The sequence below is a fragment of the Sycon ciliatum genome, chromosome 1, assembly GCF_964019385.1.
Source record: "Sycon ciliatum chromosome 1, ocSycCili1.1, whole genome shotgun sequence".
Lineage (NCBI taxonomy): Eukaryota > Metazoa > Porifera > Calcarea > Leucosolenida > Sycettidae > Sycon > Sycon ciliatum.
The window spans coordinates 87,535,600-87,557,321 of record NC_088643.1 but is presented as its reverse complement, the minus strand read 5'-3'; the positions used below and the strand labels follow the sequence as shown (position 1 = coordinate 87,557,321).

General features: G+C 46.9%; 3 protein-coding genes across 3 annotated transcripts; all 3 read left to right on the top strand.

Annotated features, from left to right (window-relative positions):
- The first annotated feature begins 82 nt into the window (after nt 1-82).
- Nucleotides 83-1,952, top strand: LOC135806170 (10 kDa heat shock protein, mitochondrial-like). The gene is made up of 5 exons (XM_065320323.1): nt 83-186; nt 267-332; nt 876-968; nt 1,150-1,239; nt 1,787-1,952. Exons 1-5 carry the CDS (start codon nt 184-186, stop codon nt 1,835-1,837), a joined length of 303 nt encoding a protein of 100 aa, XP_065176395.1. The 5' UTR covers nt 83-183; the 3' UTR covers nt 1,838-1,952.
- A 7,761-nt stretch (nt 1,953-9,713) lies between these two features.
- Nucleotides 9,714-14,045, top strand: LOC135806169 (ras-related protein Rab-43-like). Its single transcript, XM_065320322.1, has 3 exons — nt 9,714-10,458; nt 11,068-11,331; nt 13,080-14,045. Exons 1-3 carry the CDS (start codon nt 10,282-10,284, stop codon nt 13,257-13,259), a joined length of 621 nt encoding a protein of 206 aa, XP_065176394.1. The 5' UTR covers nt 9,714-10,281; the 3' UTR covers nt 13,260-14,045.
- A 1,185-nt stretch (nt 14,046-15,230) lies between these two features.
- LOC135806168 (protein TEX261-like) lies at nt 15,231-21,708 on the top strand. The gene is made up of 6 exons (XM_065320321.1): nt 15,231-15,408; nt 18,489-18,568; nt 18,783-18,936; nt 19,852-19,919; nt 20,277-20,409; nt 20,615-21,708. The coding sequence occupies exons 1-6, from the start codon at nt 15,342-15,344 to the stop codon at nt 20,701-20,703; spliced, it is 591 nt and encodes a 196-aa protein (XP_065176393.1). The 5' UTR covers nt 15,231-15,341; the 3' UTR covers nt 20,704-21,708.
- Nucleotides 21,709-21,722: the final 14 nt, after the last annotated feature.

The following is a 21,722-nucleotide window of genomic DNA, read 5'->3' as shown; positions in this document are numbered from 1 at the left end:
GGTCCCTTTAGTCCTTCGCATGACAATGATTATGTGCCATGGTTACTTGTCGTTGCGCAAGAACACAAGAATATTCTTGATTTTCCTCTGACATAATTTTCTGCGGAACGATCCGAGGTTGTAGTTGAGTTTGGCTTGTTGCAAGTAGAGGTTTTTTTGCATTCCTCCTCCATTTCCACCACCATGGTGAGCTGTCCTCAATGCACGGTGTACGAGAACGAACTTGAGAGGCTAAAGCCATTTTCGTTTTGTCTGTGCTGTTGCAGTCTGCCCTAAAGAGATTTGCTCCTCTTTTCGACCGAGTCCTCGTGCAGCGTTTGAATGCTGAGTCGGTGGGTGTTGCACGTGCCACAATGAACACATAGTCACAGAGTGCATTCTATGCCCGTGAAATGGAAAAATTGATTTTAGATCACACCTAGTGTTATTTCACGTTGCATTCTATTCATTGGCTTATTTGCGGTGAATGCATGGTACAGTTTAATCCTGGAATTTACTATTCGAATATTATTCCATAAATGTACTATTTCTCTCCCTGGGTTGCTCGCAGTGCACTAGTGACCAGCTATGATCGACATGTGTTATTTTAATTGTGTTCAAGGGGGTATCAAACTGCTTTGCATGCATTCATGCATAGTTACTTCGAAGTACACTACTGCGACATTTACATCATCCTATTGGCATTGTTTGCATGTGGGACAGCTGTAGCTTACTAGTAGGCTGTTACTCCCTTGGGTATTTCTGTACACAAGGCAAAGGAATTGGTCAAAGGACTTGTTTTACTGTACATACATTTTCAATTGCGAAGTTTCTTTTCTCGAACGCGCGACTGATAAAAGTCTGGATAAATGTTCTTTTTTTCGTGTGTTGTTCAGACCACCAAGGGTGGAATCCTGATCCCAGAGAAAGCACAAGGAAAGGTCCATGAGGGTGTTGTCCGCGCTGTAGGCCCCGGTGCCTTGAGGGATGTAAGTTTTTGCCATTGTAGACGGGGCTGCCTGCTCAATACGTGCCGTGTCATTAATAAGAGCGAAAGCTGACTGTGCGGAGATACATTTTTATTCTAGAAATGTTGCTCCACTTAGATATTGAATTGTGGTTGTGTACGTGTGTGTTCGCACATGTTTCCGTATGAATGTGTCTTTGCAGGATGGCTCCCGTGCACCAATGAGTGTGAATGCCGGTGACCACGTGTACTTGCCCGAATATGGTGGCACTAAAGTCACGCTTGAAGAGGAGGTATGTTTTGTTTTTCTCTGCTGATGTTTCAGTCTGATGAAGGATGTGTGTGGGAGGGTGGGGACAGGTAGAGACAAAATGTGGGTATGTCTGTTGGTCGTGTATCACACAGTGGCGTGCTGATGCCCAATTCAAATGGCATGTTTCACTGCATGGTGGTGGTACGCATCACCGTGCACTGGGCTCGTGTACCAAAAATATCCAGCATAGAAGAAGAAATGTGATCTGATATCGTGGAGATTGCTCTGTTAAAATCCCAGCCCTAGTGTATGTGTCTTGTGTTCAACTTCATGCGTTGGGTTGTTCAATTCTTGGCGGTGTACTCCCCAGAGTATAAAAAATGCTTTGTGTAGGTGGGGGTCGACTATTGTCAGTAGTAGTACTTCCATCAAAACTCCTCGAAATATGTCTTTGAACTGCAATTCAAGAAAAAACAACAAAAGCCATCATCAGGATTGATAAGAAAGTTAGAAAGAAATTAGATCACCAGCTGATTCTTTTTCTTGCATGTATCTGTGTGTTTTCCTTCTTTTTCATTTTGACGTAGGAATTCACTCTCTTCCGTGACGCTGACCTTCTTGCCAAGATCGCCGACTAAACGTTAACCCTCCACCACTGCTGCTGTTCCTGCTACCACTAAAGTACCACAGAACAGTCTACTTGCTAACTGCTGATACTATTTTAGTGCTGATGCTACTTTTGAGTACCGTTGATTTGCCATCACTAGAAAGCAATGTTGATCCTGTGCTTGCTACCCCTCGGTGCAGTAGTATTCTAAACTTGACCGGCACGGCCGTGTGCTCCGCATCCTCTTGTGGTGCTTTTCGAGTGTGGTGTCAGGTGGCAGCACACCGAAGCAGATCGTGTTCTTCGCCATGTGAAGGCAGATCAATGGTACTCATTCTATCCTGCTGCTCGGTGTCTCGAACTGACTTGCTTGGATATCGTACTGTGCACAATTTTCTTGTTTGGCGTACCTATTTGGACTTGCCAACGTGTCATGATGTCACTGGTATTGTGCTGGGCATATTGGTCAATGGCCAAGTCCGTCACTACGGGTTAGTTCACACCAGTTAGTTGTATAGACAAAGGAGAGGACACGACGCTCGAAAGCTCGGGCGATGTGTGCCTTATGACGGAAAACCCCTGGGTAGAAATCGCGGGAACCTCAGAATGTGCAGATATATTTCCAAAGTTTTCGGAGATGCTTTCATCAAAAGAGTACAAAAGATATGACTCGTCCACCGTCGATATAATTAATTCACGGCTGTTCCAGTGCAGCCACTTAAAGGGGAAGTTAAGGCAAAAATCAAAATTTCACCAGTTGTAGTCTTCGGGGTGCTGAGTCGAATGGTCTTGGTCCGAGAAAGCTGAGACGCTCCCTTCCTACAGTAGAGTCGTGCGCTGAAGAACGTCCAGCCTGAAATTCTAAGAACGCCACAGCCTAAAGCTAAGAACGGCGGTGTTGGATTTCTGGCAGCTTATGGGATACATAATGCAGGACGGATTGTTTCTAAGAACGTGCTATAAGAACGCAGCCAGATTGCTGACGAAATAAGAACGTCCCAGGCTAACCCCTTGGAAACAACGTTCTTGGGCGCGCGACTCTACTGTACTTGAATCCCAATCGAACTCGCGCACTTCCACCGAAACTGGGTGACTGCGCCCTACTAGATGGGGATTTGTATGGAAAATGTCACTAAAAGCGCCATTTAGTTCTAATAAAAGCACGGATGACCGCGATTGGCCCATATGTTGTAGTCTTTTGGACGCTGAGTCGATTGGTTTTGGTCCGAAAAGGCTGCGATGCAGCGTTCCTCCTTTATTCCCAATCGAACATGGTTGAACAAGCGGTCACGTGCTCCTGCGTACACCAGTCACCTGGTCACCGTGCCTGCAGGGTACAACTTACTAGCCTGTTTGACCTTCTTTGGGTGCAGTCCTGTCACTCGAGTTGAACCTTGGTGTGAAAGTTGTCGCCTGCTGGCGTGGTGACCAGGTGATTTTGGCACCCAGGAGCACGTGACCGCTTGTTCAACCATGTTCGATTGGGAATAAAGGAGGAACGCTGCATCGCAGCCTTTTCGGACCAAAACCAATCGACTCAGCGTCCAAAAGACTACAACATATGGGCCAATCGCGGTCATCCGTGCTTTTATAAGAACGAAATGGCGCTTTTAGTGACATTTTGCATACAAATCCCCATCTAGTAGGGCGCAGTCACCCAGTTTTGGTGGAAGTCCGCGAGTTCGTTTGGGATTCAAGTAGGAAGGGAGCGTCTCAGCTTTCTCGGACCACGACCATTCGACTCAGCACCCCGAAGACTACAACTGGTGAAATTTTAGTTTTTGCCTTAACTTCCCCTTTAACAATATGGCGTCGTTCAGTGCGATTTATGTAACATTGTACGAATTGTGCAAATACGCGATGAGTTTGCGTTTTTGGAAGAAACTCATGTCACGCCTCGCGTGGTTCAACGATTTGGGAAGCGAAACCAAGAGAAAAGTTTTGAAAGCGCTCGAGCGAGATTCTCGACTTTTAGGCAATTTGAGAGAGAAAGAGGGTGGAAAGGCGTCCTGGCCTGCCCAGTAAGCTGTCTTTCCTCTTCAAACTTGCTCAAACTACTCCTGACAGTCTGGAGATTGACCTCGCCAGTGATTGGCAGCCTCTGCTTGGCGTGCGTGCGGGTACAACATTCAAGTTAGACATTTCGTACTCGTTCATTGCGCAAAAGGATAGATATCACAATTGCCAACTAAGCAATTTCCAGCAGGACACAGCCTTCTAGACCCAACAGCAAATAAAGGGCCATGCCATTTGTCTTCCAAATCAAGAGAAAACGGGCTCCAGACTCGTCCCGAGTTTCTAGAAGTTCATGCACGGTTCGTAATGACACTTGGGGAAGACAACCAGAGCATAGTCCTCTACCTGGGAAAAAATCGATCTAGCCTGGGAGAAAATCGGGAACGGCTTCTCGGAGCCGAGTTTGTCAGCGACGACATCAGGAGTACTCCAGAACGAAGCCAAAGTTGCACGACGCAGAACAAATGTTTCTTGAAGGAAATGCAGGCATGTGAGGTACGAGCGGAAAGCTTGAAACAAGACGGTTATGATCCGCGTGTTCCCTGGGCTATCCGGGATAACTAGTCTCCAAAATCCAGGGGAAACCATGGCCTACTCGTGTTCTGACGATTTGAAATTTCAAATTTTCTAGCCATTGAAGCCCAATCGAGACTTTCGGCGGCCATATTGTTAAGTGGGCGGAAATCGCACAAAAAAACAGCCGTGATAAGGCAAAGAATACCCCAAAATTGATCCGGGAGGAATCCTACAGTGACTGCGAAGCAACAAAAAGAAACGGAAAAAAGCCCGGCGCGATTGTGCCCGGGTATTTCTACATAATCGTAGATCAGTTTCTGCAAGAGTACATAAACCAGAGTGTGCAACTGTGCATATCAGACCTGAAACAGCGCAGTTCGTGCACTACGTCACCCTGATGAGGTCAGCCAAGCCGCGACTTGCGTACAGCTCAAATTTTCATGTTTCATAGCCCAGAAATCAGCCAAGTTTGCTTGATTTTAGACGTCCAGTTTCAGTATTTCGGTGTTTTGTGTGACTGTGTACGCTGCGTACATCCACCGATAAGTAAAGTCACCAGGCTATCCGTATCAAAAAACCGAAATCAGGACAAACTCAGTGACCTGCACCACCGCGACTGGTTACGCAACTTTTCACCGTACCTGTGGCTTACCATGCTGTCGGAAATGACGTAGTGCACGAATTACGCTCCCACAGGAACCATCCCGAGTTGCACACTCTGGTTTATGTACTCTTGGTTTCTGGAGAGAAGCGGGTGGGCGAGGTTGGGCGGAACTTCAAAGGGCTACAACGGTGCCCAGGTGACTAGTGTACGCATGAGCACGTGACCGTTAACCGTGCTTGATTGGGAATAAGGGCCGAACCTGTCCCCTTGGAAAAGCGCGATTCCGCGGCCGCGGCAAATTTCGCAGAAATTTAGGGTGCGTTCTTAAATCCTCTCGGAAAAGTTCGAGAGCTGTTTTTATATCCTCTCCGACTTTTAGGAGGCTCTCCAAAGCTCTCCAAGCTTCAGAGGTGGTTGAAACTTGGAGATTCCCGCGGTTTGGGATCAGCGCATGCGAACTACGACTAAAAGCCACGTGTTCATCATGAGTGTACGCATTTCCCTTTTCGCATACGCACACGTGCATTACTACATTCATCACTCAAGATCGCGGCCCCTTTGGCGTTTCATTTTGCTTGACATGTGCAAAATATCTCCGAATTCTTCGAGACCCGTTCTTGAGTAATCCCAGTTTCTTCGACTTCCCTTTTCTTCTTCTCCTAGAAGCTAGAGAATATAAGAACGCACCCTTGGGGCATGTTCGTTTGGTAGGATCAGTATCCCGATCCACTGGATTCGCACCCTTTCGATCGGTCGAATCTGGATCCGGATCCTTCGGATTTGGATCCGGTCAACCCACCTCGGGGAGCAGGGTTGACCGGATCCAACGGATCCAAATGTGACCTTTGTGCGTATATGGCGGGTAAAAATCATTTTTGTACACATTGTGATACGCACACGTGGATGGAGATAGAGCTGGTTGACTTTTTGTACGACGGAGGCGATGAGTACGACATTCACGATCGGTCGAATCTGGATCCGGATCCTTCGGATTTGGATCCGGTCAACCCACCTCGGGGAGCAGGGTTGACCGGATCCAACGGATCCAAATGTGACCTTTGTGCGTATATGGCGGGTAAAAATCATTTTTGTACACATTGTGATACGCACACGTGGATGGAGATAGAGCTGGTTGACTTTTTGTACGACGGAGGCGATGAGTACGACATTCACCCTTTTGGGGTGATTTGTGAGCGCCATTGTCAACATGGCAACAGTCAAGGTCCAATATAAAGTGTTCAGTTGAATCTGAAGGATCCGATGGATCTGAGATCTGGATCCTGATCCCGATCCTTACCAATCGAAAATGCCCTTAATTGCCATCATCCACGGAAATCACAGAATTCACACGTTTGCCCGCGGAATCCGAATTTTTTAGGGTAAAAATTAATACTAAAATTTCTACTCGGAAAGCAGCAGAAAAACTACTTTGGTTTGTGACTGCAAAGGGTAGTGTGAAAAGTGATCCTTCATGCAACTAGTTGTCATATCCTCTATGAGGAGAGTGAAAAACTTGCAGAAAGTGCCGCATATTTTTGATTTACCGCAGAAAAAAAAACCTTTTCCTGCGGAATTTGCCGCAGAATTTTGAATTCTTGACCACGTTTTCCCAAAGGGACAGCCGAACCCTGCATTGCAGCCTTCTCGGACCAAAACCAGTCGATTCAGCGTCCAAAAGACTACAACATATGGGCCAATCGCGGTCATCCGTGCTTTTATAGGAACGGAATGGCGCTTTTAGTGACATTTTGCATACAAATCCCCATCTAGTAGGGCGCAGTCACCCAGTTTCGGTGGAAGTGGCGAGTTCGAATGGGAATAAAGGAGGAAGTGAGCGTCCCAGCTTCCTCGGACCAAGACCATCCGGTCCAGCGCCCCGCAGACTACAACTTAGCTGGTGAAAAATTGATTTTTTAGCCTTTGCTTTCCCTTTAACCACGTCAAAAGTTCTCGCGAGTCGCCGCACGACTGCCATTACTGCTGTATGTGCGGTATTACTATGTAAACTTTGGTTTTTACTGCAGTGTTTCCCATATTAGAGATTATATGAAAAAGCTGGGCCTTGCAGGAGAGCTGCCGCCTGTCCTACATGGAGCTGGACTCCTGTATTGGGTACAGGTGTACCCCTGCTAGCAGGTGCATGTACAAGCAGTGGTGGCGAATAATCTGACCTCTTGAATAAAGATGTCATGTTTTTATTCACTGCATAGTCCAGCGTTTGTAGTGCTTGGGCTGCACAGACAGTTTGACAGTCCCAGGATGTTGGTTTCCTACAACATTCATTGACTGTATGTGGACTTCATGTCCTCAGGAATTGGAATGGTTGCATGGCAGGTGATGAATCAGTCTGGGAGCTGTAGACATTTTTTTATGCAGGTTTACCTGAGTGTCTTTCTACTGAGTGTCATGTACAGTGCTGGCAACTGAAATCCGACCCCCTAGCGGTGCGTCAACATTCTAGCGGTCTCTGCTTCGAAGTTTTACCATCTCGTGTTGGGTCTTTGCGATGTAAGCGCACCGCTCAGGGTTCGGATTTCAGTTGCCAGCACTATAGTATCTTTGTACTTCATGGCACCCAGTAGAATGAAGCATGGTTAGTAATAGTTGATCACCTGGCCATCTTCATTTCGTAGGAACCAAATCTGAGGTTTGGTATCACCACGTACATGTACAGTGAATCATTTTCCAGTATCCTCGCTACACTGACCCGCCCATGCATGCGCTGGCTCGCCATGGTAGCTGAGCTGATGGTTGATTTAGTAACGTCATGCTTTAACACGAGAGAGAGAGAGAGAGGGGGGGGGGGGGGGGGGGGCTGTGTTGCAACTCCGAGTTTCACGTTGTCACGATCATCAGGCAACGTTATGTATTCAAGAAAGAACTGCGCAAACATTCTTGTCAGTATTCATGTCTATTCGCTGGCATGCCGCTACCCTGTTCACCGTAGCCCCCCCCCCCCCCCCCCCCCTTCCCAATCCCTACTCTCTTGTACCATCATCCTTCAATGCGACGGACCCCTCGATAGGCCTTTGGCTCATCCTAATAAAGTTATTATTATGCTTGTGATTGTAGTTGGTTCAGTACCGGCAGACCTGGTTGATTTGGTTGGTCCTGTACTATAAGTAGTCCAATAAGCAATGCCGCTGAGTGGCTGTAGCCGCTGTACAGGGGCGTGGCAGCCGGTCCGGCCTTGGCCGGACCACTTTTTTTAATTTTTTTAATTTTTTATTGGGAACACATCCCTACAAAAAGACATGTGGAGTCAAACACAAAACAAGACACAGGGGGGATTTTTTTCGCCCGACTACGACCAAAGTGCCCAGAAAGCAGGATTTTGTACCCTAATTTCAACAGATTTCCCGGGGAGAGCCCCCCTTCCTGCCGAACCACCTCCAAAGGCGGTGCTACGCACCTGCTATACTAGTAAGTCGTGTAGACTGATACTAGTAATCGGTTCAGACCGGAATGCCGCTTATTTCAAGACCGGTAGGCTCCACCCCTTCTGAGATGAGTTGTTCTTCCGTCTGGCCAGTTGAATATTCACGGCGCCTCTCGGGCTGGGCCTGCAGTGATGTTCATATCAAGTACATGTAATATCAAGAGTATAACGTCATGTAAGCTCCCAGGGAGCTTATGATTGTGCTCAAAGGCTGCATTCAAGAGGCAGGTTACGCAGCAGGGAGAGGAAATTACCTGACCCCAAAGTCCCAGTGCATGCAGTGGTGTTGACTGTGTTGTGAAACCGTGCTTGTCACCATTGCTGAAACTAGCGGTTGGATTGCCTAACAACCGGCTCGGCCGCTGTTACTTACTGTTAGAGTGTTAGGGACTCTCTCTCTCTGTCTGTCTGTCTCAGTACACCGTGAGTCATGTTTTGTAGGCGGCCTTTAGTTTCAGTACTTATCCTGTAGCTGAGATTCATCAGTGCAGTCTCACTCTCGTCTAGATAAGTCATAATACTAGTAACAGTGATAGGCGGTACTGTAAGTCTGTAGTCTGATCAGTCAGAGACCAGGACTGGCAGGATAGGAGGAGTGTGAGTGAGTGAGTGAGGACTGATTATTGATAAGGAAGGTAGATCTACATGTACGTAACGCCTGCATGCTTTCACTCAACACAACACTCAACAGCCTGAGCAATGGGCATCATCGAAAGTCCAAATCAGACTCCGTCCGATGATAGTAACGTTACTAACTACAATGTCATGTCAGGGGCGTAGGAGGGGTTTTGGAAGTGGTACGACCGAAGGTCGGTGCGGCCGAAGGCCGTGTTGGAGGGGGGTCCGGGGGAGCTCCCCCTGGAAAATTTTGTAAAAAAGACACAAAATCCTGCGTTCTGGGAACTTCTGGCACACGTCTGGCGCAGTACAGTGTGCAGTCGAGTCGAGTACAGACTCAGTACGACTGCAGATGCACAACAGATCTACGAGTACGAGTCTAGAAAAAGGTCAAAGTCTGATGCGCATATGCATCGATGGACCCTGATTTTTTTTATTACGGTTTTGCACGTTCCAGACGGACCACACTTTTCGAAAAGTGGTACGGCCATGGTCGTACAGTCGTAGCGGGTGCTACGCCCCTGCATGTATATCTACATTGTATTCAGCATCGTTCGCTGCCATGCCACCTGCAACCACTGAACTGGAGGGATCCTGTACCGTGAACATCTGGGTAGTGACAGATCTACATGTATCAGTCTACAGCAGACACAGCCGCCGAGCGGACACAGCAAGTAATAGTTGTACTTTTGTTGTAGCTGTAGCTTGTCTTTTTTTCTGAGTTTGACGGAAAATCATCGCTCCTACAGGCTACAGTAATTCACGTCACCAGGACGTGCCTTCTTTTTCATTGTGCTAGCGATGAGTTGTTCGTTGTTGCGAGCCCATAAATCATAGCAGAACAGGCATGCTGGTACTTCTGTACTACAGACTGTAGGTGGATGTCGCAGCAGCTTACCAGCGAGCAGCACGACCCTCAGTTTTTAGAAATAGCGATTTTGTTATCGGAGGAATTGTTTGATACGTTGCGATTGATGCAGTGTTAGATAAGGTGGTGAGAGCGTTGTGACCATTTCTTCGGATCCAGTACAGGCTAGAAGTGATCTCAACCTCGGTGTGAGTAATTCTTATAGCCATCAAAAAGTGTTTCGAAAGTGGATGAACTGTCCTGCAGCAGCCAATAGGGCAAAGCCATTGATTTGCAAACACCGGAGAAATAGAAGGATCAAAAGTAACACAGGTGTGCCACAATTCTTACTTTGAAAAAGCGTGCATGCTTCTCCGCGTGGTACACTACAATACTCAATAGCCAGCCATCCAGAAGTGCCCATTCGCATCAACTATGGCGGTACAGCCGGACGTGCTAACGATGAAGATTGTCCTCCTTGGTGAAGTGAATGTTGGTAAAACTGCCCTGTTTCATCGACTGAAGACTGGAACATTCAGTGCATCTGCATCATCCACTCTTGGCATGGAGACGGTGGAGAGAGAATTTACAGTTGATGGTGAACCAGTTCGGGTACGTGAATAGGCACAGAGGAATAGTACATTCAGACTGTTAGTGCACAGCGCAAGGGAATTGCGAACTAGAATGCAACCGGTTCAGTGAGTTCACCTGCTTATGGTAGCGTGCCCAATGCTTGGCAAGACACAGTGTTTTATAACTTATAAGCTTCACTTATTGACACAATTCTCTGTAACTGCTGAGCAACTCCTTCCGAGCAATTTCTTGCTTTAATATCCCGGCATATCAGATAATCTTGTCTTTCTTAGGAAATCGCAGCATGACATACCACATTGTATGGGACTCTGCAGACAAGACAACCCAACATGGTACTGTATTGGGCACCTTGAAAGCATGGCAGGCAACTCCTTTCTCCAGCCATTCAAACAACTGGGATGACATGCACGCATACACAAACACACACACACGCACACTTGTACACACACACACGCACACTTGTACACACGCACACACACACACACACACACACACACACACACACACACACACACACATTCATAAATTTGACCACGTTTCCAACTCACCACCAAAATACCCGGATCTCGCCGTACCTAAGCCTTGGCAGATTTGATGTGCCATTGTATATGTATTGTTCTTGTGTAGTTGCAGATTTGGGACACGGCTGGCAGCGAAAAGTACCGGACCCTTACGGCAAACTACTACCGTGGGGCGGCAGCAGTGCTGTACGTGTATGATCTAAGCGAGGAAGAGTCTTTGTTTGGACTGGTGGCTTGGATGGATGATGCAAGACGGTTTCAGCCAGACCATATGGCAATCCTTATCGGTAATAAATGTGACCTGGAGAGTGAGGATGTTGTCCTGACAGAAGCTACAATACAGTCCTTCTATCAGGATAATGACTTTGAGGTAAGATGTGACTGAGCTATCTGGATAATCAGTACCATCAAGGGCGTAGCAGCCGGTCCGGCTTTGGCCGGACCTCTTTTTCGCCCGACCACAGCCAGAATGCAGGATTTTGCACCCTAATTTCAAAAATTTCCCGGGGAGACCCCCGACCCCCTCCCATACCTGCCAAGTATCTAGATTTTGTCAGGATTATCCCGCAATTTTGGATGAACTCCCGCGATCCCGAAATTCCTGTCGATTATCCCGAAATTCACTGTACAAGAAACAAGCTTGATATTGTACTTGGAGCACTTCAAATGACTTGTCACAGGCCAGTAGTTGTCCTTATTGATTCCGGACCGCCATAGCCTGCAGTACTAGTGGATCTACTAGTGCTCCTTCCATGAGCAGTCTCTGAAAAACCTCCGTTTTTGAGTCTTGAACATGTGTAAGTGTGATCCGATGATCACCATCAATCATCAGTTTTTTCTATTATTGAAATGTTGGTGCCATCAAACGTTGAAAAAGGATTTTTTTGGTAAAAATATGACATCCCGAAAAACCATAGCCAGCAATCGCATGTCATCTCGTACATTGAAAATCAACATAATTTTGCGAATCGACCTTTTTTTCAGGATCACTTTTCAACGAGGACGAAGAAAAGTCGGCCGAACGAAGCCTAGAGGAAGAAAATCACCCTCTCCACTTCACCATCACGATACTGACATACATACGAGATGAAACAACTAAAAAATTCACAAGAAAACTGTACGACCATCATCGCGCTGACTTTGGTCTGACTTTGGTCTGAGAATTTCTATCACGATCAAAAATGTACGAGGAGCACTCAAAAATCAGCCACAGACGTACCTTTATCGCTCTCTACTACTTTTTCAAGGCACAAAAGTCGACTCTCCACTTTCAAACCAGGAACCAGACATACCAGTGGTCCTTTTCAGCTGCTCCACGAGCGCAGGAAATGTTCACCAAGGGGCGCAGAGCAGCATCCATTCCAGAAAAATAGCTAAAATACGAGTGAGACTGCATGCCTGAGTACATGAGTACATGTATGAGTACATGCAGAAAATAGTCAATTTCAGCGTTTCTGCTCCAAACAGCAACTAGCTTCGACTAGAAACAAAGATTACACCAAAGGATCAAACAACAACCATTTTCTGCAGTTTTTTTGCAGATGGCTTCCTTGTGCTTGGCCCAGCACGCCAAAAATCACACCTCGGAGAAGTACAAAAATTACAACTCTCAGATGTCCTTGATTGCTGGCCATGCAAGGCAAATCCCGGGATTTTGCCATGGCGATCCAGAAAAAGCACTCTCAGTACTTGGCAGGTATGCCCTCCGCCCGGACAACCTCCAACGCAGGTGCTACCCGCCTGACCATACACGGGAACTTGCAGTTACTTACTTCGTAAGCACAAGAAGAGAAGGAATGCAAATACACACATCTGTCGGTTTTTGGGGTTCGAACCTGGAAATCTATAGTTACTAACTTCTCTACAAATACTTCTGTGATTGCTCTCATCTGCGAAAAATATACTTTCAACACACAAATACCATTCCCAAATTGAATAATGGAAATCCTACAATACCCCCCCCCCCCACGAAAATAAACCGGCGTCCTTAATACATCAACACAATACACACCAAAAAAATCATAACGAAACGGCGTAGAGCAATAGGACATGTTGCAACAAATTTGTCCTCTCATTGCCTATTGGGTATTGTCTCTCTCTCTCTGGCATCACCTACAGCTCTCACTGTGTATGTCGGCGAAATCAGGACAAGGAGTGGACGCCTGTTTTCACGAAGTAGCCAGGGCTCTCCTAGCAAGATCCAGTGGCGCAAATGCGACTAACGGCTATTCGCCTGGTGTTGCACTAGATGATGCCCAGCGAAGAGAATCGCAGCAAGACGGGGGATGTTGCTCATAGCAAGGGTCAATGCATACGGTACTGTGTTTGCAGTGTATCAGGATTACCTAACCTGCGCACAAATACCTCCGATCAGTGGACGTCTGCTTTGGACGAATGTTTGAGTGAATTTTGAAGCCATCGTGAAACGTCCTGCACACAACCCATCATTGGCTTGCTGGCGCACAGCGGAGAGTACCGTGTTCATCCCAGTCTTGTCTGCCGGCTGAGTAAGCTTGAATGGATTCCCCGGTTCTGTCTAGTCACACCATTACCATTGTGCGAGTCATTGCCGGGACTTGACAATGTTAACTAAAAGCTTACTACACGCCTGGTGCTCTTCTATCACCGGCAGCAGTTCTTACTCAGTCCCGGACCCAGTCAGAGTCACAATCATCAGTGTCACTATACTCAAAGCCCCCGGCTTTCCGTGCTTGTCCGGTCACGCGGCGGAGCATTTAAAAAAAATTGTGGCTCCTGGCGGCGAACTGGCAATTCTAATCTCTGACGGTGAACTTTGACAATTCCATAGTCTAGCTCTTAGTGCCCGAGGTTGATGTTGATGCTGTCTGGAAGTTTTTGGACAATTTCTCACTTTCAAGAAGTCCTAACAAGCCGTATTCTCAGTTTCTTCCCCCGCATAGTAAAATAGTAAAATTGATCATCAGCACCAGTCAGTAGTTGTCTATCCGGGACTCTGATCTGCCAGGTCTATTGCACCTTTTCATCATTGTTTTTATTTTATGTCGAAAAAGGACTCGAGGAAGCATGCATGATAGTTGCAAGTTGAAATATTATTGTAATTCACACGTGGCTGTGTGTTGTCATTTTCTGGCTTGTGTGCATGGTTTCATGGCGGTTGAGCAACTACTGTATCGCGTAGTAGTCTATGACTGGCAGTTTCAACAAAAGTGGTCGGATATTGTGCTTGGAACCAGTTGCAAGTGTTCCGACGGTGACAAGTAGCACTGATTGAACCATCACTCGGATTAAACCTGACTGTTCATGCTTTTGGACTCGATGTCGGCCGGGGTAGGTAACACCCGCTGTATGGATGAGATAGTCGATTTGTCACGGGAACTGCTGCAGTTCCCGTGTTTACTTTTCTGTGACTCAGAGGTGGAGGCCGAGGCGTGAGACACTGCATGTACTGTCTACACCATGGTTCAATCAGTACCGTACCAGTAGCTTTGGCACGAGAGTGAGGTAGACGTCTACTGTGACGATGAGGTAAGTCACGGGGTCTCAATGCAGTTCCAGTACTACTGTATGCGTCCACCCCCTCCCTGGGGGGGGGGGGGGGGCTTTTTGCATTTAGGGTGCGATACCAACAGAATATCGGGTGCTCGTGAAATGCCCGAATTCGTAAAGGCCAACGGCCCGGTCCGCGAGGCACACCGATGTAAAAATAAGAGTGGTAGACTCTACCATGTTCACTCTTGCCTTGGCGGTACTGCCTTCTTGCAGCGTTTTCACGACTGCATTGATGTACAGTACTGTAGCCAGTGACTTTGAGTAGGTAGGTACATTTTTATTTGAATTCGCAGAACCAAACGGGCGGTGTTGCCCAATTACATGGAAGCGAATGGAAACAGTAAAATGAGTGACTCCTGAATAGGTGACTATAATTATAATTATTACTAGTATTGTCTGTTAATCTCTGCGGGACTTGTGATGATTGTATAATATAATTATTGCAGAGGGAAATCATGACCACTGAGGACCTGACTCAGATCATGAGCAAACGAGGAGCATGCCCTATGCAGATAATGCAGTGCCGTAGTACATAATTATACATACTAAGTGGCTATTGTAGATCTACAGACTACGACTCGTAGATCTACACTACAGTAGTATAGTCTACGTGGTGCACGTGCGAAATATGTACTCCACGTCACACTTCCACGTGGAATCAACATGTTTTCGCCGTTCGCGTGACCAGGACCAGGACTGCTATGCACTGCACTGGTAGTACATGACATTGTTCAAGATTCAAAAAATTTGCTTTGTTTAGTGAAAGAGACTTTGCTGTTTGGTCGTCGTTCTCCTACAAAGTATTCCCCCCCTGCGTACGAAACTTGGTTCCCAGTGATAACCAGCAACATGTTCCTGTATTTGTTAAGTTGGATCTCGTCATTCCTTTTGGTTGCCGTTTGCGTTTTTTCACTAGGTGAGTCGTCGGAGTTTTTTATTTTAATTTATTTATTCATTAGTTGAGGGAATGCCTCACATCAAGATTTTTGGTGGGATTGCTGGAAACTCCTTCAATATAACAAGGAATACATGTACTCAAACACTGTGAATAAGACGTTCCTACTGTCAGGAGTTTTCGTTTCACGCAGACATGTCCTGGAGACTAGCAAGTCAAAATCTGAGGAAATATGAATTGGCTGAGGAGTAAGAAAATTGTATGCAATGGATGCACTTCTACGTGTATAACTGGGATATGAAACGAAACACGAAATAGAAAACCCCTACCACCAGTGCGCGCATGTGTGTTTACTATCTTGGTGGAATCGTGATGAATGTAAACACTCGTAAGAGTTGTAACAAGAATGGCAATAAACAGAACTAGCCGAATCGACATTCCGCAAAGGCGTTGTTAGTGTTGAAATATCACAATTCCCATAAAATTGGCCATAATTCCACACTCACAACAAGGGTCGGACGAGGTAGTTTGGGGTAAACCATTTATCAGGAGAGACAACGAGCGGAGAGACAGAGACGAAAAACTACATGATGATGGCAAGAGAGAGAGAGAGAGAGAGAGAGAGAGAGAGAGAGAGAGAGCTAGATAAAGGGCCTGGGTAGCTAATAACAAATATGGTTGCACAAGCAGCTACTAGTACCCAGGCTAACAGAACAAAATGTATCATGCGGGAACGCGGGAAGCTAGGAGTGCAGGCAAAGGATGTACAAGGAAATGTACGGGAGATATAGATTAGGACCTAACATACCTCCCCTACTTACACAAAGGAACCGTGGAACGCGAACATTTCCAGAGCACATTGTTTTTCTAGTTTGCAGTATCCGACATGCTCGGATAACAGCCGCGGCTGGGTAAGTAGAATGCAATGTCACACTGACAACGGACGGGCAACTGGATATCTTATGTTCAACTCAGTAGCCAGCCGGGTCACTATAGGCAATCGGGAGTCCATTATACAGTCTAATTCCTGTAAGCCGTTGGGCAGTATGCCCCTAGGCATCTATAAGCAGTCGGATCTCCAGTATGCAGTCGAACTCCTACAAACACCACGATTATAGAACACTGCACTTTCTGTCCTACGACTGCATGCATTGCATGCAATCACACACATATTTTTTCTTTCCTTGCCGAGAGCTAGCTGACCCTCACACTCTGTCAGGTTCTAGCAAAATGCCCACTGCCTAGCTGGTGGTGGTATCATTTTCATTGGCTTCAGCTCCGCGAGCGAAAGACTCCAACGCAGCGAGCTGTTGTACTTATAGCTGAGCTTCCTTGTCGTTGAGAAGCTAAGTACTGATTCACAGTTCATACTATTTTTATTTTATTTATTTTTATCACATTGCACATACCTACGGAAGAAGGGGAGAGAAAACGAAGACAAAACAAAAAAACAACAATGGGTGTGTAGGCGCTACATGAGCTGCGCCGGTGAGATGCAGTGGACTCCCCCGACCAAGGGTCTCGGGATCGGCGTACACAGCAAGCACCATGGGGGGGGGGGGGGCGAGAGAAATGGCGGAGAGAGAGAGACAGAGAGAGAGAGAGAGAGAATGAGATAGAGAGAGAGATGGGTAAGTGAGGGAAAGAGAGAAAGAGGTGGAGAGGTATAAGTATAGAGAGAAAGAGTTCTGCGGCGTATCGCCGCTATGACTATAATGCTGCTTTTAGAAGAGGGTCAACATAATGATTTGCGTCCACTGATGGCAGGCCAGTGTGACACATGTGCATGGCTAGCACCAGTCATGAGCAGAGCACCAGTCACTCTGTTGCAGGTGACAGTATGCAGCAATCTTGAAGCTCTGCAAGTGTTTCCGGGCTGGCTGCTTGTCCAGAACTGCCTGTGGCAGTCTATTCCACACTGGCATGATGCAGTATGGGAAAGAACGCAGAAGGTAGTCAGGAGCTTGTGGCGAGAGATTCAGCTCAAGCTGGCGGGGATGGTGCTGTGCTTGGGCTGCTCGTGTGCGGCGATGACGTGGCGGTATAGCCAGTGGGGGGGGGGGGGGGGGGGGGGCACATGGCTGCAACTTGAGGCAGACCATGGCCACACATCAGTTTATACAGTAGGCAGAGAGCAGAGACCTTTCGCCGAACAAGGAGGCTGGGACGGATGGTACCAGGGCCCATGACATTTAGTGCGCGGAGCTTGACAGCATCCAGCATGGCCAGGTGTGAGGGAGCTGATCCCATCCACTAAAGGGGGGGGGGGCATATTCCAGCATTAGCCGGACGAATCCTATGTAGACGGTCACCCTGCCCGAGTGGCTGAGGAGGGGTGCTGCCTTCCGCAGGAGGCCCAGCCGCTGCTTAGCACGTGATGTAACTTGCCGAAGGTGGAGTCTGGAGCTCAGTTTAGAATCAAACGCCACTCCGAGCACCTTCACAGATTCATCTGGTGGGAGAGGAGTTCCGCCGAATGACAGCTGGGGAGTCACTGCATCCTTCCGCTGGTGCGATAGAGTGATAGTTTGCAATTTTGATGGCTCAAACGCAATCTTCCATCTCTTGCTCCAGGCATGACGCTCATCTAGGCTGCGTAGTAGTGAGGCATTCGAGGCTTGGTCAAGGAGGGAGTACAAAGTGGTATCATCAGCAAAAGTGTTCAGGTTTGTGCCATGCGACAAGCAGCTTGAAATATCGTTTACGTACACGAGGAACAATGTAGGTCCAAGGATACTACCTTGTGGGACGCCAGACTGGACGGGGTGCACCAATGAGCTCTGGTCATGAACAACAACTTTAATGGTGCGACTATCCTGCACAGTTCATGATTGGTGGATGAATCGGGCACGTGGCCTTTCCAAGAATCCCAACTGACAAAACCCAGACTACGTACTGGAAATGTTTCGACTTTCTACAGGGAAATTCACTTGAGTTCAGTGGAGTCATAAAAATATGACTAAATCATGAGTTTGACTCCCTACTGGACTTCTGACTGTTTATAGGATTTTCTTTGGTATATTATTCTGTCATGGTGATGGTGTCATGGTGATGGTGTTGCCTCTGTGCACTGCGCATGTGCTGTATGGCATGTCTTGCAGCGGCGGGAATCTACCAACTCGCAGAGCTGGTGGAGGAATACACAGTCACTGCAAAGAAGATTATTGTTGTTCTCTTCTGGGTGAGTTTCCGCCATAAATCCAGCACATGATTCTTGGCCCAGCAGGTTCATTGTTTGTTGTGGCTCCATGTCAGTACTTGTTGAAGTCATTATATTCATAATGATTATTGAATAATCCAATCCTGTTGTCGACTATGTGACATCCTCGTTGATGTGTTTAGGAAATATTGGATTTGTAATGGCTCTTTTCGCCCTCACTTTTTATCCCATGCAGATATCAGCAGCTGGCATGGTTGGTGCTTTCTTGTTTGAGGGCTTTCCACTCTCTGCGTTCCTGTGCGGCGGTGCCTCTCACATATGCTACTTCATCATCCTGGGATCGTTTCCTTTTATCTCCATGATGTCCCCGGCATTCCTGGCAAGCATAGGTATGGCGAGCCAATACAGTGTAATTGTGGTGGCAGCATGTTTTTCTTGCTTGTGGTTACGAGTTCATGTATGTATATACTACAACCCAACAGTACGCTTGTACGTGAAATATAAACCGACATACAAACCGAGGCGAAGCCGAGGTTTGTATGATGGTTTATATTTCACGTACAAGCGTACTAGTGGGATGTATTATACTTATGCTGACCTTCATACAAACTGACAGTCAACTTCTTCCTGTTTCTATGGTGGCGGTCTATATGGGGTTTGTATGGGGTTTGTATGAGGTTTATATGCCCAGTATAAGCCGCCAGCATGATGGGCAAGTTGACTGGAAGTTTGTATGAAAGGTCAACGTAAACGTGTATACAATTATGCTAGTGTGCATAATTATCGCAAACCAATGACTCCCAAGTACCGGTATTCGCAATGAAGTGAAACTTCAGTTTTACATACCTCCAAAGGATGTAAACACTAAAAAGCATTGCTTTATATAGCCAAGGTACTCCGTATTAAGGCCAGATGCCTAGGAAGAGATAACTGAAGAGAGCGCTGACCGCTTTATTGTGCTTTCCGAATCCCCTTCGCACTAATCGTATCCCCAATTCAGTTCACCAGGAATTTTTAAAACACTTTTGTTCATCTTGGGCAGTAAGAAGACCTTAGGGTCTGTTGGGAATGCCCAAGGATAATAATAAAATACAATACAAAAATCCAAAGAGATACCCAGGGTCCTGATATAGAGAGAACGTATGTCCATGCCTCCAGGGCACACGTTTTTGTTTTTTTTTATCTTGAGCAATAATGACGGATGGTGCAACATCATCATACATGTACATACATATCAAGTGTACAGAAGGTTAGACGTTGATATTCTATATGCTGACTGTCTGTTTGGCTGTTGTTATGTGCAGCTCTCCTCTTTCTAAATCACTATCTACTACTATCTCATTTTGAAACAGTGTGGTATCCCTTCTCAGAGGTGAGAGATAACATTGTATGACTATGCCGTGCGAGCGCGCGTGCGTGTGTGTATTTGTGTGGAGACCCATGTGACCAGTTTTGGCAGTGAGCAAGTACAACAAGTATGTGTGTGTGTGTGTGTGTGTGTGCATGTGTGTGTGTGTGTGTGTGTGTATGTGTGTGTGTGTGTGTGTGTGTGTGTGTGTGTGTGTGTGTGTGTGTGTGTGTGTGTGTGTGTATGGTACTACTTTGCAATGTTTGCCCTATACTTTGCTTGATGGCATGATGTGTGTTGTGTTCCTTCCCTGATGGAAGTGTGATATACCTATGATTACACAATTATACTGTCTGTTTCTTGCTACTTGTCGGTGTCCAGATCATTGCTTATGTTGTTATAAGTGTGTGGATGGTCCCATTCGCACTGTTCATCAGCCTCTCAGCGAACGACTATGTACTGCCGACAATGACCAGCCCTACTTCTGCGCAACCACCGCCCACCTCTGGACATGGTGAGCTTTGCAGAGAGGTCTATGCTATCCGTGACTATCTTGTCTGTTGGAGTAGCAAGGTGGTTGTTTTGTTCTGTTGCTGGTAGCTGCCTTGCATGACGTACACTACGCTGCCCTGAGTGTTGTGGTCAACATGCTAACTGCTGTCTGAACTGTGCATTTGCCTTTGTATTGTCTGAACTGTGCACTTGTGGTGTGATCGTAGGTGGCCGCTCTTCCAATAAGCGTGCCGGTGTGAAAGCCCTGATGGACTCTCTCCTGACCTATCTGCCCACGGCAAAGAAGCATTTCTAGTTGTGTCACGCAAGTATCATCTTGTGTACCATGTACCACGTACCATTGTCAGCATCAGAAGCAGCAGCAGCGGTATGACCTGTGTCGACAATGTTGCAATACCAGTGCTGCAATGGCGTGTTTGGGTGATGGAAAACCCAGAAAGTAATCTACCAGCCATGCTGCACTACTAAGACTTGAAAGCCAATTCTGTGGTTGTTTAGCTGAGTGCAGCAGCCCGTGTGCTTACTGGACTTACACAGTCCTGGGCAGCATGGCTTAGAGATCACAACTCCTCTGCGAGCCGCTATAGTAGTGATTTAGTTGAGCTTGACGACACAGTGGTATATGTGCACGGCTGCTAAGTGCCACCTTGCTGTCTCATGTTGTAGTGCTGCTCAGCGTGATGCTGCTGCTGCTGCTGCTACTGTGCATATCACCATCACCGCCATGCTGTGAAGGTCAGTGCTGTTACTGCTACTGCTGCTGCTGTTTTCGTGCCGCTATCCCGATTGCTTTTCTTAGCAAGGTTGCTTGCCGGCGAGCATCCATAGCAGTCATGGCTCTGGACTTGAATGTTATCTGCTGCTGCCTTCGATGATACATTGTCCGCTAAATAGACCATGGCCTAGTTCTGGCTTCTGGTGGGCTACAGTAGGCAAGCGAGGTTCACGCTTGAAGAGTTGAGCTACTACCATCCATCCTTCTGTGTCTTGTTTTTTGTTTTGGTGCAAATTGCTGGTTCAGTTGACCCAATCCTGTTGTTCATGTACATGTAGCATCGTTATGATCCAGTCTGCATATTCATCGCTGCAAGCCTTTAGAGTAAGTACCTGGCCACACTATTGCAGAGTGCATGTATTTGTATTTGTTTGCAATGTGTTTACCCATAAGCAATAAGCTTGTTTTCGGCAAAGCTGCTGCACATTCCTTGACATGCTATTTTATCCTCCCATCGTTTGTGAATTTGCTCTGTCAAGCTACGGTCTAGGTGGTATGAAACTGCATGCTCAGCTGTGACTATCATGTTTGTCTCGGGA